This window comes from Tachysurus vachellii, chromosome 8, assembly GCF_030014155.1.
Source record: "Tachysurus vachellii isolate PV-2020 chromosome 8, HZAU_Pvac_v1, whole genome shotgun sequence".
Classification (NCBI taxonomy): Eukaryota; Metazoa; Chordata; class Actinopteri; order Siluriformes; family Bagridae; genus Tachysurus; species Tachysurus vachellii.
This window is the reverse complement of record NC_083467.1, coordinates 12423401-12441741: the sequence shown is the minus strand read 5'-3', so window position 1 is coordinate 12441741 and position 18341 is coordinate 12423401. Positions and strand designations below refer to the sequence as shown.

Here is an 18341-nt window from a genome sequence, read left to right as displayed (position 1 = left end):
TCATTGAATCTGACCTTAAAATGAAGAAGCAAGAATGACCAAATTCCTTCAAGAATATATTTACTGTTTGTGTTAATAGTCAAGGGCTCTTGCGTGTGACATTTTGTTACCGCGGGCTTTGAAATCTACTAAAAGCCTGTCTGGTTATATTTGCCAAAGTTCACACATATATTTCTAGGTCTCAGGATGTAAATCTCTGTTTGACAGTGCTTCTACCTTTAGTATGTTCTTTTTTAATTGACCATAATTATCACATTGCCCCAGCAAGCCACAAGGACTCAGATTTGGAGAGGCTTAATGCAGCTCAGATGAGAACTGCACAAAAACACTGCAACACACTGCTGCTCGTTTTCAAGGTAAAACAAAGATCCAGGGAATGTTGACAGAGAACAGTTGGAGGGATAATGAGACTCAAGACAAAGGGAGACTTAGGAAGAGGGGCTTAACAGCTGTTGAGCATCCAATTGAAGCTCTAAATTAGTTGTGCAGCTGCTAAGTGATTCCATTTTGAGGGTTACTCTAGTGCACATTTGATTCAGGTTTATTAACAGGGTCTACAATTGAAGGTATTGACTTTTGTGCCTTTGTGTTCATTGTTTGTTATATTTCTTGAATTCTACACACACACACACACGCACACACACACGTGCGCACACACACACACACACACACACACACACACATAGTTAATATATATCACATTCTCTTAATGAATGCTGCAATTCTCCATGTAGCAGTGAGTTGTAAAGAGGCCTGCTGAGAGATGACTATATGTTCTGACAGACTGACCAGAAATGAAACACCCTGATGTTTCTTTCATGGAAGAGAATGTGTCTGAGTATCCACATGGAGTCTTAAAAGCAGTGTCATCTATCCTCTGCGTCTAAGTGACAGGTTTGTGCATTGAAAGCTGGTGACATTACAAAGGCTAAGAGACTTTAATGAGCCAGTGTGTTTAGCCCACCAAGGCAGTTAGGTGTCAGAATTAAGCTCATAATAAGATGCTGGGCCAGGCTCTGCTGAACATTTCCAACTGTTATGGTAATGGGTTTACTTTTGCCTGACTAAAGACTGGTGCCATTTTGCCGCTTGGTTATTTTTATCTCCCTTTCCTGAATTCCGTTTGAAATTATAGTCAAATATCTGAAGCGCTTAGTGGCGTATCATAGCATTTAGTCCTTTCTTATGCAAATACTGTCTTTGTCTATGAAAACGAATGTAGCAATATTTGACACTGTGAATGCAGGAATTTTACCCTTCTGTTTTCTTTTCCAGTTTGTTGTTCTAAATGGACAGAAAGCTGTAGTGAAACAATTGAGGTAGAGCTATGGGAGCATCAAACACTTGAGTCAAGAAAAGTGGCCCTCTAGATGTATGAGGCAGGTTGAAGTAGCATGAAGGGTCAGGCTGATAATTCAAATTGGACTCTTCGCTTTTAAATCACCTCAACATGAAAGATGGAGCACATCAGTGGCAAGCTGCCCCTCTGGGGTCCAGAGGTTGTCCCCTCTCCAGTTTCAACCAGCAGCAAGAGGAATGGCTCCAAACCCAAGAGTAGACTGTTTCAAATGCTAATCAATTCAGCTGCAATGGCAGAAATACCTCCAGGGTAGATTCAGTAAGCCAGACACGTTACGTCCACTTCAGAGACCTCCTTGTCTGTATCAGCCAAGAACTAACTGTCTCTTGCTCTTTGTGCTGAATTAGGCACCAACCTTGCACTGTAGAGGAAGCATGCAGTAATGCATTTGTGTGAAAATGTTAAGTGAATGAAGCAGTTGTCAATAAGGGGAGAGTCAGCTCACAAAATTATTTCAGTTATTGCTGACTGGATGGTGTAAACACGCTATGTTTATGGCCACCTCTGTAATCAAATTGACATTGCAATTCATTCTGAGCAGAAGCTGTTGTTCTTTGAGGTATGGGATGAGGGACAAGGGCTAGTCATCATCATATTCTCTGTAATTGGTTTTGTGTGATGTAAAACTTTCTATTGAAGTGAATCATCACAGAACACCAGCTGAGTTTCACAGTTCAATCTGACTTCACAGAAAAGCCATCAATTGTGGAACAACTCAGGCTTTGAGCAATTTTCTAGGACTATTTTCTTTGACAATTACTGGTGATGAAAATCTACCAAGGAAGCTCTTCATCAGAAATTATGTTTGATTATTGTTTTTTGTCTTTTCCAGTGATTTAATTTTTGGTTGTTCTTTTTATTTGCTGAAAGTTCTAAAAATGTGTCATTCAGACCATTCCTTCAACAACTGAGCAGAATGTAGTATGATTGCGCAAAAGTAATTTTGAGCTGGAGATGTGGACATTTTTTTGCTTTGCTTGAGGCAGTAAGACCCTGTCACTGAAGGGTTTTATTAGAGAGAAAAAACAAGGAGGTGGTCTATTTGGTAAATCAATTAAGAGTAGAAAAATGGAGAAATGTGAATTTATACAGTAGATATTTATAGTTTCCATTTATAGTTAATTAGTAGAATGCTGTGTGATTAAGGTAAAACTCCATATGTATTTTTTCCCATATGTATTGGCATATTAATTTGGAGCAAATATAATGAACTTTATGGATGTATGACACCTCAATAGTGTAACTACAGCACCACTCCCACCTGCACTCCCACTATACACATCAGCCAAAACATGAGCTGACTAATTATGGTTTTACTTTTAATATGAGGATTAACTGCATTCATAGCGAACAGATTCTTTCATAGAAGCGGGGGCGCAGCTTAGTGTTAAACATACTGAGAGAAACTATCTCTATCTAGACTCAAATAATATTTTATGTGCACTGTAATGACAAAATGTCAAATGACTAATGACTTGCTGACATCCTACATTAAAAACTTTGTTAGAAGAAGTTAATAATAATAAACTTACTTATTTCCCATTTTCAATATTAACACACTTTACTAGCTAACTAACTACCTTGCTATTATGCTACTGTATTTCCTTACCCACAATTTTATAACCCAGCCAGTAAGAAAATAATGAGACTTGACAGCACATTGGAGCTTTAACCTGTCTTGTGGGTTTGCTAAGATATTTATGGGTTCTTGCCCAACTGGGAGATTTGTTAAGGGTTCTAGGTAGAACCCTACAACAGTGTCAGAACGTGTTCAGTATAAAAGTCTTTTATCAGGCTGAAAACCCTTCATTGTATGATCAACCCTAAGAATCCTTGATATTTGTCAGTTTATCCTGTGAATTTTCTGTGGAAGACATTTTATTGCTTGTTTAATCCATTTTCTAAAATTGCTCTGCATTCATGTGCATCATCAAATTCCTCAGATGCTGTCTATGTTTTAATTTCTGTTTGCTGTTATTATGCTTAGTGTTCTTTCACGAGTGCTATCATGGTACTTAATGCAATATTGGTGTGGAGGTGGAAATGATGGTGTTTTGAAAAACATTAATATTTAAGCAAACCACTTTTCTGATCTTTCACATTCATAAAAGATATAAACTAAGCTCAGCTTCACAATATTCTACAGTAATGGGTCAGTAAGCAGCTCTTTTTATGAGGAGCTTGAAACAAGGCAGTAAACAGTATAATAGCTCAGTGGTTGGAAAACAGATGAAGCTTTTTCAAATGTTTCAAGGTTTCCCCTTGATCGTGAATTTGCTGGGAGGCACTCATGGAGGAAGGAGCAGCGCATAGAATTATCCCCAGTAATCTGTTTACTATTAGCCTGACCCTTTTCTCCGACAACAAACCTTTCAAAGGTGTGTGTTTTCTCAGTGTGCTTTCCATAACCACACGCAGTTTACCCCAGAGTTATTTCTTTATTTAAAAGTAGAGCACCAGCTCACGGCAGCAGGGTGGACATTGAAGGGGTTGAGTGTGAGCGGTAACTCTTAAAGAACGATGCTCTACTGAGCCCAGGCTATACAAAAATGCCTTTTTTGTGTGGAAACCTTGTAGTGAAATATACGGCATATCTTTGGTGATCCCTGAAAGGATCTGACAGCCGCTGGCAAAAGGCATATCAACATGCTGTCAGATTTGGGCTTTAGAGAAACGCACAGCCAATGCCTTCATGCTTACACAGTGTTACATGCTAGCTATAAATCTCAAATGTTTTGGAAAGATATAAACGTCTAATTTCATTGAATTGTATATGATAATATTCCCTTGCTTCTTGCTTTGCTTCTATCTGTTCCACTGTTTTCTTTCAGCATGTGCTCACAAAGCATGGTTATAACTGTGTAATAACATAGTAATAACCGCATAATAGCAGTGTTTTAAACCATACATGTCATACATCCATTCCATCTCATAGCAGATTTGTTCTCTTCAACTTTCATGTTGATCAGAGGCGGTGGTCTGTGATGTTGGCAAGTTTCTGTGCGATGACCATGTGACCTGTGTGTCTGAAAGCTGGCTCTGTGATGGAGAAGCTGACTGTCCAGACGCCTCTGATGAAACACTCCAAAGATGTAAGTCATTCATCCAACATAAAGCATTTCCTTTCCATAAAAGCTCATAATCATACTGTATGAATACATTTACATTGTAACCTGTCTACAAGCCAACTCTCTCAGAGCTACTAAAACCTTGAGAGCTTTCTTATTTGTCACTAGTAAGTATATTCATCAGAAGATGAATTAATCAGTATGTTGCTGAACAGCAATGGCTGATTACTTTATGTTTATGTGGCGTTTCCCACAAATGTTAATTTATTCCATATTCCAGGCACAGTGGGCCAACTTTTCCCTCTGCTGCTATTCCATTATCATTTAGATTAATCACGTCTGCTCTGTTTTATGTATAATGCCCCTGAGTGGAAGCCAGAATTATTTATCATTGGAATTTTGAGTAGCTCATTATCATGGATTAGGTATTGATAGGAAATGGAATTAAGCACTTACCCTATCAGTTTCCTCATTTACAAGACTTTGGTATTTCCTTTAACTTGGGTCACTGCCAGCTCACAGTTTGAGATTAGTTTTAATAAAGGCAGATGGTTTCTTACATTTTCTCATGTACATTTCAGAGAAAATAAAAAGTAGTTTCACTAATAATGCCATGGCTTTATACTAGCTTTATAAAAAAATGTGGGCATGTTGTATTCAGAGGGGGGCAACATCTACACTGTAGACAGCATTTATAATATTTTATACCTTGCTATTGGATTTCTATATAGAACCATGGAATTCTGTATTTGGCCAATAGAATGTTTTCCATAAAATGGTTGTATGTAGAACCCTTGGAGAACAATGAATCGTTTTTAAAGTCATTCTATAACAGGGAGCACGGTGCCTTGGTGTTAGCACATTTGCCTCACACTTCCAGGGTTGAAGGCTTGTTTCCTGCCTCCATCATGTGTGGAGTTTGCATATTTCCCCTGGGTACATCGGTTTCCTCCCCTAGTCCAGCGACATGCATTGTAGGCTGATTGGCATCATTGAATTGTCTGTAGTGTGTATGCATTATTGTGCACTGTGATAGACTAGCATCCTGTCCCAGGAACACCCTTTCTTGTGCCCTGAGTCTCCTGGGATCAGCTCCAGGTTCTCTGTGACCCAGGTGTATAACCAGTTCAGAGAATGCATGGATGGATGTATTATTGGCTGGATGGAAGGATAGATGGATAGATGGATGGATGGATGGATGGATAGATGGATGATTCTAGAATTCAAAAAATGGGTACCGTTACATCAATGCCATTACTTTTTGGAAATTTATTGATATTTAGACAATGCTGCGAAATGTTTTGAAATTATGTGTTTTGAAACTAACAAAAATTTGCAGTATCCCGATTCATTACATAAGCTAAATCATAATATAAAGCCATACAAAGGCCCTGTGATATACTCATAATTAGACAGTGGTCAGCCTACAGAAGATTTCCAAACCAAAGACTGTATGATTATTGGCATGATTATGACAATATACATAAAATGTAAAGAATTTTAGCTCTTTGTAATTTTATGCATCTCTGATACATGGTGTTTGGTACACGTAACACGTGTGTGTTAATATCCATGCTCTTAGTGTTTTTTAAATGAACTAGGAAGAAGTTCTTGTTTATTTTCCTCAATTTTTTTCTTAGTTTTTTCTTTTAGTGTATTAACTCTGTATTTTTTTTTTCTTTTACATGTTGACATTTAATTTTTTTTTTTTTTTTGCATTCTGCCACTATGAAATGTAATCACCTCATTGTGTTGCCTCGAGGGAAGGGTGGCTGAGTGTTTCCTGTGCCATATGGCCAGAGGGAACCTGGCTTAGCCTCTCATCGTGTAGCCCTCTGGGACGAGACAGACTACTAGGGCTAGCAGAGGAAGCTGGAAATCAGCCTGTTCTCCTCTAATGGGGAAAGAAAGTGGAATGACAGGCCTGGAACACTCCAAGCATGTCGTACCACACTCTGTGATAAGAAGGAAACTTTTCCGCTTTGCAGAAGAGCTATTTTTCTGCCAAGTTTAACATATTTTCCGTGAACATTTTGTTCTATATTAATCTTTGGCTTCAGTGAGCGAGATTTGTAGCAAAGGATTTCCAGTTTTAGTATAACTGTCAGGTTAGTAGGCATGTAGTCCGTATTAATGGCCTGGATAAACAGTTGAGTTATAGTGTTGTTATTTTTTTTCCACATTTCTGATGCAACAGATTGTGCCATGTGCAATACACTTGACTTGTAGGTCTTGCTTGTAAACAGTCTACCGTTGAAACATCAGAAAAGTCTTTTACGTCAATGCAGAAACTTGAGAAACCTACTGCAACTTAAAAAAAATTATTAAGCACATCCTTAAAAATATTCTTGTAACCCGACCGACCCTGTCAATTTAGGGCCGACTCAATTTTTTTTTTTTTTTGCTTTAAGTCCGACCGACTTGCCGGTTGTAAATTTGCGTTAATACCAACCAATTTTTTATTTTACTCTTCAAACAACTACTACAAAAGCAATAAAATAATATTAATTATATTTTAGTAAGTATTGTAAATATGTAAAATGCCTAGGCCTACATACAAAAGAAAGCTACGTTCTTTCTTTTAAATAAAAACCCGTGACGTCATCTATGTTTACACTATTGGTTAACGGATGTCACACTATGGCCTGTGCGTTCGCTTCGTCTCATACTCTCATTCACCGGCAGAGTCAACGGTTCGTGCTTGGTAATGATGGCTGTGGCTGCAGTAAACAAAATGTTCGCGGTCACCGTTCAAACAAATTTGTTTGTGGGCTACATGCGTCAAAATGAGGTTTGCAATGATGTGCCCAAAGGCATGGGTTGAAGACCCAGTCAGTGACGTCACGATATGTTAATTTGTTTAAATTCATACCTACGTAATCACCGTCACCAAAATTGTACTTTTTTTTTTTACATTGAAACTTGAAAAAAAATATACAGACCTACCTACCGACCCTTTTTTTTTTTTTACTGTTACTGCAAACCAAAATATTTTCAAGGATGGCCTAAGGCCTAATCTTTTGCTATTGCTGTGTATTTGTCCCTTCGGTCAGGTTTCACTTTTAAGTTGTATTTCATGATGTCATTAATATAAACAACAACAACAATAATAATAATTATAATAATAATTATAATAATAATAATCATTTTGATGCATGTGTGTGCGTGTGTGCGTGTGTGTGTGTATGTGTGTGTGCACTTTTCATTACTATTTATGCTTCATGAGGGATGGTCAGACATCAGATGGGGCAACAAAACTGTCTGTTGCCTGGGGCAGTGAATTGACAGAGAGTGTGGCAATTAATATTCAGAACTTTAGAACTTTTAACATATCTGGAACTTTCTCCTGCTACAGTCATTGTTCACTGCAGTACTTTCCTTCTTGACACACTGTCACATTTTTTTATTACTCTCAACGACTGGAGTAAAGAATATTAATAGTAAAAGAGTATTAATACTGTAATGAGTCTGTCTGTGTTTCTGTCCTGTTTCTGTCTGCTGTCTTTCTCTGTGGCTAATTGTTTGCTCCACCCACTCTTTGGTTTCCATGGACATTAATTGTACTCATTCATCTCCTCAGGTGTGTTGTCTTTGTCTCTGATTGTCTCTGCTTTGTCATTGGTTCCTGTCAGCTATATATACTCTGTTTGTTCACTTCCCTGGTGTTGGTCGTTATTGCATGTTGGATGTTGGTGTGCCTGTTCCCGTTTCCTGTTAGCCCTGTTTGTTGCCTAGTTCTGTCTGCCTGTCTGTTCAGCAGCTTTCTTGTGTTTTGAATAATTAAACTAATCTGCATTTGGATCCTCACTCGCCTTTGTCCTGCATCGTAACAAATACTAATAATACTAATACGACTGCTAACATATTAACAATGCTAAAAATTGCCTCACTGATCGTCATGAAACATTAGCAGTAGATTAGCCATTTTTTAGCCATTGATTTCAGAGGATTACAATTACCATGAAAGCTCTATGTCACAAATCTCCTTCTCGCATCAGGTACTGCGAGATTAGTCACTCATCACATGTAGCAGCCCACTGCGCTATGGTGCTCACTTCCACATTGTTCTGTGTTTGTTTAGGTTCATGTCCTGTCTTCATCCATATTTTGTCTATTTCTCTATGTTCATTTAAACCTTCTTGAGTCTTTGTTCGTGGTGAGTCATACATCCAGTTTTCTGTGTGCTGTTCTGTTACCAAGCCTTTTGCATAGTATTTATTGATTCTAGGTCTGACATTTAGTTGTTCTCTGATTTTGATTCTGCTCTCTATCGTACTTTTTTCTGATCACCTGATCATAGCCTGTTTTGATCATAAACATACCATAATTTTACCATAATTGCATCCTCTCAGTCTCCTGACATCCTGTTTCATTTACTACACTATAATACACTAAATGCTAAATGATCTTTTGGTGTTCTGTTTTATTTTTTATTATTACAAACCAAACAAGCATTTAATTAAAAAGTAACCAACATTTTGGTATAGGTTATTAGTCTCTTTAGCTGTTGTATTATTGCATTTGATGTCAGACAAAGGAGATGTTTATGTGCATTCAGCCTCTGCTGACCAATTTCATATTATAATAAATAGATAGTAAATGTTTCCAGTCCACAGGAAAATTGGCACCTGCAGGAAAGAGGTCTGGGAGGTAATGTAGCGTAGCATCTTGTTATTGAGCTGAAGGGCAGCCATTTTGCATTGTGCATTATTTAAAACTGCATTTAACAGAAAAGAAAAAAAGGAAAATGACTTGATAAACCTTAAAGTAATATGAATTTAGGACTTGGTAACTTTGTAACATGAAACATATAGTATATTAGTATATGCATTATATATAGCACCAGGATCCCATGTTCTTAACCCTCTTTGCCATGCCTCTGAGGGTTTAACTCTCAGTGCCATCACAAGCCCTGATGGTTGGGTTGCATGAGGAAAGGCATTGGTGACCTCGAACAGGAAGCAGCCAAAGGACAACAACAACGGTATATGCAGAATACGTAAATCTCAGTCCACAACGTTCAAGATGAATTGCATATACAAAAATGTGCTGATGAATGTGAGATATTGAGCTTTTGAGATTATCCTGTTTATTTCGTTGGAGTCTTTGTACTCATATTCACTCATCTATCGCTTGCCATCTGCTTTGATGCAGCAAATAAATAAGCAGAACAAACAAAAGAAAAGCAGTCTCTCCTGTTTGTGAAGCTTCTTGAGCTGTGAGCCTCTGAGAAATTTAGAAAGAATGTTGGCTCAGATACTAGGTCAAAAAATGAAATCACTTGGCAGCCTGTTTTGCTGTGACAAAAAGCTCAAAGGAGGATCGTAATAAAATTTACATTCAGGCTGCATTATTCTCATGAGCCATAAATTGTATAATTTAGCGAGTATTTTATTGCTGTTGGAACAAGTATGTTTGCTCCTATTTTATTCAGTATTTAGTCAGATTTGCTTTCCTATTTTTCATTCCCCCACCCCCACCCCATCCTTATTGTTTTGTTGGTGACAAAATCATCAGCATGTGATTTCCAGTTTTCTGAAAAGAGCATATTTCAAAATCTGACAGTTTGCTGTCGTGATACCGTTGGGTGTCATCAAACTACTAAAGCCTACATTAGGCCCCTGCTGTTGCTGCAGAGATGTGTGTTGATACACTGTGTGCTTTGAAACACCAGAGCAAGCACATGGCTCACTTTTGGGGGAAAGAAACTCACCATGTTACACACCTGCACAGAAACATGTGTGTATTCCACTGAGATGCACTCTGTAGAAAACAAGCACTAAATCACCGCCTTAATTGTTTTCATCTCTAACAATTCTACTAACAAAACTAAGATCACTCTATTATCTGATACATTTTTCCTTTTTGCTTCATTTTTCCTTCATTAAAATGACCACATCTGCATAGTGTATACTTTTACATTATTATTTTCTTTATGAAATGCAAATCAAAGTTTTATACAGTATTATAGAATTATAGAATGGGAACACTGTTGAATGTCCCCATTCTAAAACATTATTTTCATAGGTTTCATCTATGTTTTCATGCACCCATTTTGTCAATGCAAATGAATTAAATCCACTTGTACTGTTTATACTGTATCTAACATTGCATTCTAATTCAAAGACTCATGATTTCATGTGCAGTACATGCACTGTCTTCTCCCATGACCAGTTCTTTCCGCTGGACAGCATGCTTAAAATAAAAATGTAAGATGAAGATAAACATGTGCACCACTGAATGCAAGGAATTTGAATTACTGAGGTGTTTTTATGAAGGCTGGATTATTCAGATGCATTTAAACAGACTGGTTCTATAGTATTTCACATCCTGATACTTTTATAGTAACAGCTCATGCACAGTAATTGGATTGTGTATGCTACGCATAATGTAAGAATAATAATAAATGGATTAAAATGCTTGAACAGTGTTTAATAAAGAAAATAATACGGCAAAATATTCTGTTTATTTATCACTTATTTAAGGGATCTCCAGTGTCAGCCCTTGTCTTAGTTTTTTTAATGGCAGGGTTTTCCTTAACAAGCTGAATTTTATTAACTTCAAGGGAGAGTTCAGGAACTTTTTATAGCTTCTAGGATCAAAGTAATAATAAGAGCTTAATTGTTTTACAGATGATCCTCTATGTTCAACACTTCAGTCATGCTGTTATAGGAAAATCAACAACATTAAACTAGCACCATCATCACAGCACCAGCACAACATGTATTATTCCTTAGTTAAATATGATTAGCATTCCAATTGATATATTAGCTCAATAATGGATTCTGTCCATCTACTATGCAGTATAATATTAAAAAGTAATATCAAAATTCACAATTCCCTTCCAGAACTTTTCAATGTTAGGGTTTGGATTATTACACTGAGGAAAATATTTTGAAAAATGTATTATAAATGCTAAGAAAAAACTAAAATAAAAACAACAGCTCCACTTCTTCTCTGGAGGGTTATAAATATTCTAAAATAATACAAGGGCTGGACTGTTTTAAACAGCATGAATACTTATCTAGGCACTTGACCACCTACCGTATGTTGTGTGTAAGAGGCACACACTCCAGGTATTCTATTGAGATGGCTTCTGCTGCCACATAGGTATTCTCCACTGAAAACAATGCAGCAAAATGGCTTTTTCAAATAACTGTTTGCATAAAAGTTTGCATTTGGCTTACTGTCCTGTTCCAAAAAAACATGCATTATTTATGTGGGTGACATTAAGGCTAAGGAACCCTCCTTGGAATAAAGTCCATTCAGAATATATACATATTAGCTGATCTCAGAACTTTTAGAAAATATAGAAATTCTATCATTTTTGCCAGGGGGTTGACCTCCATCCCATAGGATAGTATTTTAGGCATTGTGAGTGACTGTGTCTGTGTTTTAAAAAAATGCATGGCTCAGTGCAGGTGCTGAGTCCTCTGTAGCTGCACGGCTGTGATATATGGATGCTTTATTGAACGGTGAGTAGTTTTGAATGTGATGTATTGAGATTTGGTGGTGTGGACGGCATACCCGTTTGAAGGAAGTGATGGCTCCATTTCACTGGATGTTGATTACATTACTTGGTGATGATGAATGGCTTTAATTAAATTTTGTCTATGATTTACGAAGTAGGCATGGCTAATGCTAGGCCAAGGAACAGTAGACCCAGTGCATGTTATTGTGTGAGAAGGTTTAAAGCCTCAAGCAATGAGGCTGAACAGTCATGTTTACACCAATATAGCTGGTGTTTCTGTTCAGCATTGCACTTAATTGCCATCAGACAGAGGATTGTTGAGGCTTACAGAGCAATGGTTTGGTAACACTTCTTTAGAATTAGAATGAATTCTAATGAATAACCGAGTGTAAAATCACAGACGACAAAGCATAGTCCCAGAACTGCTGCTAGGCTTCAGTTTAGACCTAATTAAAGTACTATGAGAATTAGTGTACTCTATTTAGGCAACCATTCCTTTTAATCAACTTTGTCTTTATCTTACATTAACGCCCATTTGATCGAGTTACCCTGGTGAGCATTGTGCTGAGCCATGTGCTGATAAAGGAGAAACGTGTAAGTCTGCACTTATATAGGACTAAGTGGAGGAAATGAAAGATGCACACAGTGAAGCCTGGAGCTAATCTCTTTGACATTTGAAGATGAACCAGTTTGAACATCAATATGAATGCCACTGCCTTTCAGAGCAATCCTTAAATCAGAGCAGACATCAGACAGAACACAAACAAACAAGCCTCATACCAATGCAAATGGCAAAAGCAAATTCTACAGAGGAGGGATTGAGTGTAGTTAGGGGGTCACTGTGTGGTGAAATAGGAATGCTGCTTTACTACTGCCAATAATTCTAAGCAAAAGCAAACAAGCAGTAAAAATAATGTTATTACTGTATAATACAAAATTAACAATAATGTGTATCAGGTCTGGAAAAGTAACATACAGGACTGAATGGTGACAGCAGTTTACAGATTAATTTACAGATTGCAATTAAATTCTTAACCATTAGTAATTTATTCATGACTATAAATAAGACTGTTCAAAGTGGACATGTTTTCTCTTGCACTGGCAGTTCACCTTACCACTTTTGAGTTAAGCCAGAAGACACATTCAAGGACAACAACTCATCAGTCTCAAACTTTAAAGCAGAGAATAAACACACACCTCTCTGTCCAGGCATCTATAAACATTCTGTGGCTTTTTTTAAAGCATGCCATACTGTATCATCACTTTGCTGATTAAAGCAGAGCAGCTAAATCTGTGAAAGTCTGTGAAAAGTCTTCTTTTCTCTATGAGCTGCCTTCAGCTAAATCATTTACATAAACGCATGTGACAGAGAATCTGGTCCAGACGCAGCAGTGGGTAATGTTTATGAAATAGGAGTCACTGAGCTATGGACATTCTTTTTTCATACATTTATCATCTGCAATATTTATCTTCTGATTTAAAGAGAGAGAGAGAGAGAGAGAGAGAGAGAGAGAGAGAGAGAGAGGAAAGAGCTGGTAAGTGTGAACAGGAACTTTCTTAGATGTTTCACAACATAGAATGGAACTATAAAGTGTGTGACATGTAATTAATTATTATATTAAACAATGCAAAGTTTAAGCAGAAAAACACACTCTGCATTATTTTTAAATAACAGCATAACCGGTCATATATTTTTCTTTACATACAATGCATAATCTACACAATATTTTGTAAAATATTAAACAATATATATTTTTTGAAAATTTATGATATAATCTAAAGGACAAAAGCTTTGGTCCTTGTTTTTACAAGAACTATTTTCCCATTAAAATTCATCTTCAAACATAGGTTAAATTACTCAATGTAATGCTTACTGCTTAATATAGTTCAAAAGTTGGTGTCTCTCTTGTTTCCTGGGAGACAAAGAAAAAGGAAAAATACAAATTGAGTTAGTAGTTATCTTTATTAGCAAACTCAAGTGTTGCATTTCTGTTGACATGTTCTGGTTAATTGAATTAAATATGCCTAATTAAGATGTGTAATGTTCTAAAGCAGTCAGCATATGCTCATTTTAAACTTTTCCTTTATAAGATTTAACTAATAGGCTTAAATTCTCCAGCAGTTTTCTGTTCAGTTAAAAGTTAGAGAGAATCACAGAAAGACTTGCTACACGACCATCCGATGGAACAAATCTCAAAGAAAAAAATCTGCACTCATGTTACATTTGTATATTTTTCAATCTTAAAATTAGAGTATACCTTTTTTTGGTGGTTTTTGTTCTGGTCGTTGCTATTTATAATAATAGTATACAGTATAATAATGACGATACAGCTGAATGTAAATCTTTAAAACTGTGCTCACTGGGTCCCAAACACATTCCAGTAACTGTATTGTTTGTGAGTGTATAGCTTTGGTAAATTGCCATAGGTGTGTATAAGTGTGTGAATGTGTGTATGGTGTTCTGGGATTGACCAGTTTCCCATCTATGGTGTATTTCTACCTTACGACCAGTATTCCTAATAAGCCCTAGATGTAACAGGATAATGAACAGGTTGTTAAAGGTGAATGAATAAAATGAGTATATTTGTAAAATAAATGTGCAATATCTTCCAATTTCAACCGATCACTTCAGGCGTATACAAACTTTTGCATAAAACTGTGTGCATGTGACATCAAGGCACAATAAACGAACCCACTCAAGTGTAGTTTACCCAGCTCCTAACTAGTGGATTCGATTTATTTATTTATTTCTCATCTTTTCCCAGCATGGTCCTGATTAAAATGATAATCATAATTAACAAAGCAGCTAAGATTTCAGCCAGAAGGCTTTCATCACACATTAAATAGATGGATTAGCTAGTCCCAGCTGATTTCTCCTCATTCACATTGAGAAAGAGGGTAAATATCACCATGACTTTTTAATTAAAAGTAATATGTGCAGGAAAGGACAGAGACTGCAGATTTAGTTTAGCAGCCGACTTCTCTGAAAATGACACTGGACCCATTCTTGTAGGTTTAAAAAGGACAAAACCTTGTTTGTTTAACGAAGGTCTGCTTTGTGCAGAGTAGGAATGCTCATCTGTATGCTTAGTGTTTGTGGCAAAACATTTGATTTCTTGAGACCCTTCTGCAATAGCCATTGTTTATTCAGCACTCTAATTGAGGCTTGTATTTGCATTTGTTTCTGACAGCTGTGTTGCAATGAGGCATGACAACTGACATACTAAGAGGAAGCCTTTTCACTAGAATGAATGCGAAAGAAACAATGTGCTCATTTGGACATTTTGGAAAGTAATCTGGATTTTAGGGTTTAGAAAGAGGTGTTATTATGTCGACCTGTTTGTTCCTTTGTGCCTCCTTAAATCTAAAATAGTTTTCCATATTAGTATTTGGTGTGCAAATACGCATGTTGCATACTAACTTACAGTATGTTCAAAATATAATGCAATAACATACAGCGAGCTACTGTTATTATCGATGCAAGTCTCCAGTCGCTGTACTATAAAGTTGCCAGTAGGCGTTCTTAGTAGTCGTTGCCATAGTAATAAGGTTTATCAGAGGGTGCTTTATCCAAATCAGTTTTCTTGCTGCTAGAATTAATTAGTCTTGAAGGAGAGCGTTTGTATATAAAATTCAGTAGTGTATCATCATATAATACGATACAAAGGGGTAGCAGTGTGTGCTCTTTGACACAGATTACATGCACTCTACTATCTTTATTCCCATTGGTGTTCACTGGACCACTTTAAATATATGTATAAAGTTAAACTTTTTCCATTTACAGCATTTGGCAGACACCCTTATCCAGAGTAACTTAGTCATCTTATTTTATACAGCTGAGCAATAGCACAGTTAAATTCTTTTTGCACATATCCCAACTTTAAAGGTTGGGGTCAGAGCACAGTGTCAGCTATGATACAGCAACCCTAGCTCTAGGGCCCAAAGTGGAAGCTTGAACTATGATCTTCCAATCAACAAACCAGAGCCATAACCACTTGAACCACCACTGCCACATACTTCAGGGGTTTCCTCTGGGCACTCCAGTTTCCTCCCCAGCCCAAAGTGGCAGGCTGACTGGCATGTCTAAAATTCTATAGTGTCCAAAGAAAAAGTACATAGTGTGCGAATGGTTGTGTGATTGTGTGGAGTTGTGCGGGGTGTCCACTGGCATGTACACCAAGTCCCACGGGATAGGGACCCTGTGTAGGATAAGCGGTAGAGAAAATGGATGGATGGATGGATGGATGGATGGATATATTTTCATATATTTATATAAATACTGTATAGTACAGTGTGATATGGGTCCTTGATAATATCACAATAACAAGGTAAGAATTGTTTCATATTCGGATTAACATGTCTGGATATAACACAGTAGCTAGTTTTCAAGAACTATAGTGAGACACCAACTCACTGTACTAATTCCATCTACTAAAATAATTTTGGTCCTAATGATGAGCTAGCTCTGACCAAAAAATGAGAAACTGATCATAAAATATACTACAACTCATGATGCTAATATGGTTTTCTTCCATTATAATTACTTAGCGTTTAATAGGCTGCTCAATTGGATTCTTACTGAGATTTCTAAAGATCTTCACCACATCACTATCACATAGTCCTCCATGTAGTATGATTCAGTAGAAGCTGTGTCATGACTGGTAATTTAGTGTAAGGCAATGAGAACTGATTTCCTATCATCCAGCACACCATCTGTTATTGTGCTTGGTGCATATCAGGCTGCTGAATATTCATCTCACCCCTCATCTGATTAGATTAGTTCCCAATCAGTTTGTCAGTGGAAATGATTCCGTAATCAACAATACAGTTTTATTAAGATAATCACAGTTTGTCGCAGATCTTCACTTCTCAGTGTTAACTATGTGCTCTATTTTATGTGTGAGTTCTGGTGCTGTGTTTATTCATCAGTAAATGGAAATTTCCACATGAATGCATAATTATACAGATGCTTGCCAGTGTATACAATTTGTAATTGAAAATTAGCAGGGCTATTAATCATCACATTTTGGACCTTGAATTTCTTCACACTGTTAAAACATGTACCATTGTTCTCTACTTAAGTTGAATAGGCTTAAAAGAAAGATCATTCAAAAGCACTGAAAACCACAGACTCTATCGCTTGATAATCAGACAGCTAGTGTTTGACATTTAATAATAAAGCATATCCTTGGGCTTATGAAAAACTATTTGTAAGGGAAAGAAAGAGACAAAAAAAGTTAATATTTCTTTGAAAATAGGAATACAAAACATACTTTTTAATAGGGATACATAGTTTATCTGTGGATAAACGAAGAATAAATGAACACCACTGAACCGTTCAGTATCCACTTAGGATGTCTTTGTTGGCCAAGGATCAGAGCGGTGATGTAGTGGGGACTCTGGAGATTTGTAAGAGTCCTTGTCACGTGGGCAATAAATCTCATGCTAAGTGGCTGTGTTGCAGTTCTGGTAATTGATACTGGTGTAGTTAAGGTGCAATGTGACACATTCACAGCATGCAAAATGGAAGCTAATGTTTCGCTTAGACATGTTTTATGTGCTCTAGTGGCTGCTCAGCAGATGAGGGTCACCTACGTGCCTCATGAATCTTTAAACAGCTGCTGGGTGCAGAAGTGTCAATAAGGAGATCACTGAGGCTGTGTTTTCTCCCCCTCGCTTTTTCTCTCTTTACCACTCTGTCTGTCTCTCACTCTGACTATCAGCATTCCTCAGCAGTATCTGTGCGTCTGATGGTATGAAGAGCAACACAATGATGGGGAAACTAGGGCTTTGAAAAGTACCATAATAATTGATGGTAATTCAGTGCTGAGTGTGTTAAAATGTAAAATGCCTCTTTTGTTTAAGGCCCAGGGATATGATTATTACCAAATGGAGGGCGGAAAGAGATACAAAGATTAAACCAAAGTGGTTTTGAACAATGTGTCTGTGTAATATTATGTTTATGTATGCAGTCATTTTGTTTTGCTGAATTTGAAATATAGCTCAAAGTTCCAGACCCATTTGTACCCTGAGAAAAAAGCAGCTTTGTCCGAAGGAAATATTTGTATCTTATACAATTAAACACAACGTTGTGTCAGATGTCACTTACAGTTAAGACAGAACGATAGGATAAGTGCTACATAGCATACAATGTCAAGGACAAAGTGAATAAGAAAGGCAAAGAACAAACAGGAGTTAGCATGTTATACAATGAAACAGGTTTTAGTATTCATCGTGCTGGCCCAGAGGTTTTGACTAGAGTTCAAATCCAGATATGATCATTCTAAAATAATCATTTTGTTGCTGATTTAAAAGCATGTTTGGCTCATCATCTTTTTAAAACTTCTGTCTAATGCCAAGCCTGAACCTCCAGGCAGACATAACCTGGGATAATGTTTATTAACCATGTATACACATACCTTTTGTACTTTTCTTGTTAGAT

At 37.0% G+C, this 18341-nt stretch overlaps 1 protein-coding gene across 1 annotated transcript in view; it reads left to right on the top strand.

The window, feature by feature from the left end:
• The first annotated feature begins 3650 nt into the window (after positions 1 to 3650).
• The window catches only part of lrp1bb (low density lipoprotein receptor-related protein 1Bb), a 196447-nt gene continuing 181756 nt past the window's right edge, over positions 3651 to 18341 (top strand). The window contains exons 1-2 of the mRNA XM_060877188.1: positions 3651 to 3738; positions 4330 to 4452. Coding sequence (XP_060733171.1) covers positions 3651 to 3738; positions 4330 to 4452 — 211 coding nt within the window. The remainder of the gene's footprint in view (positions 3739 to 4329; positions 4453 to 18341) is intronic.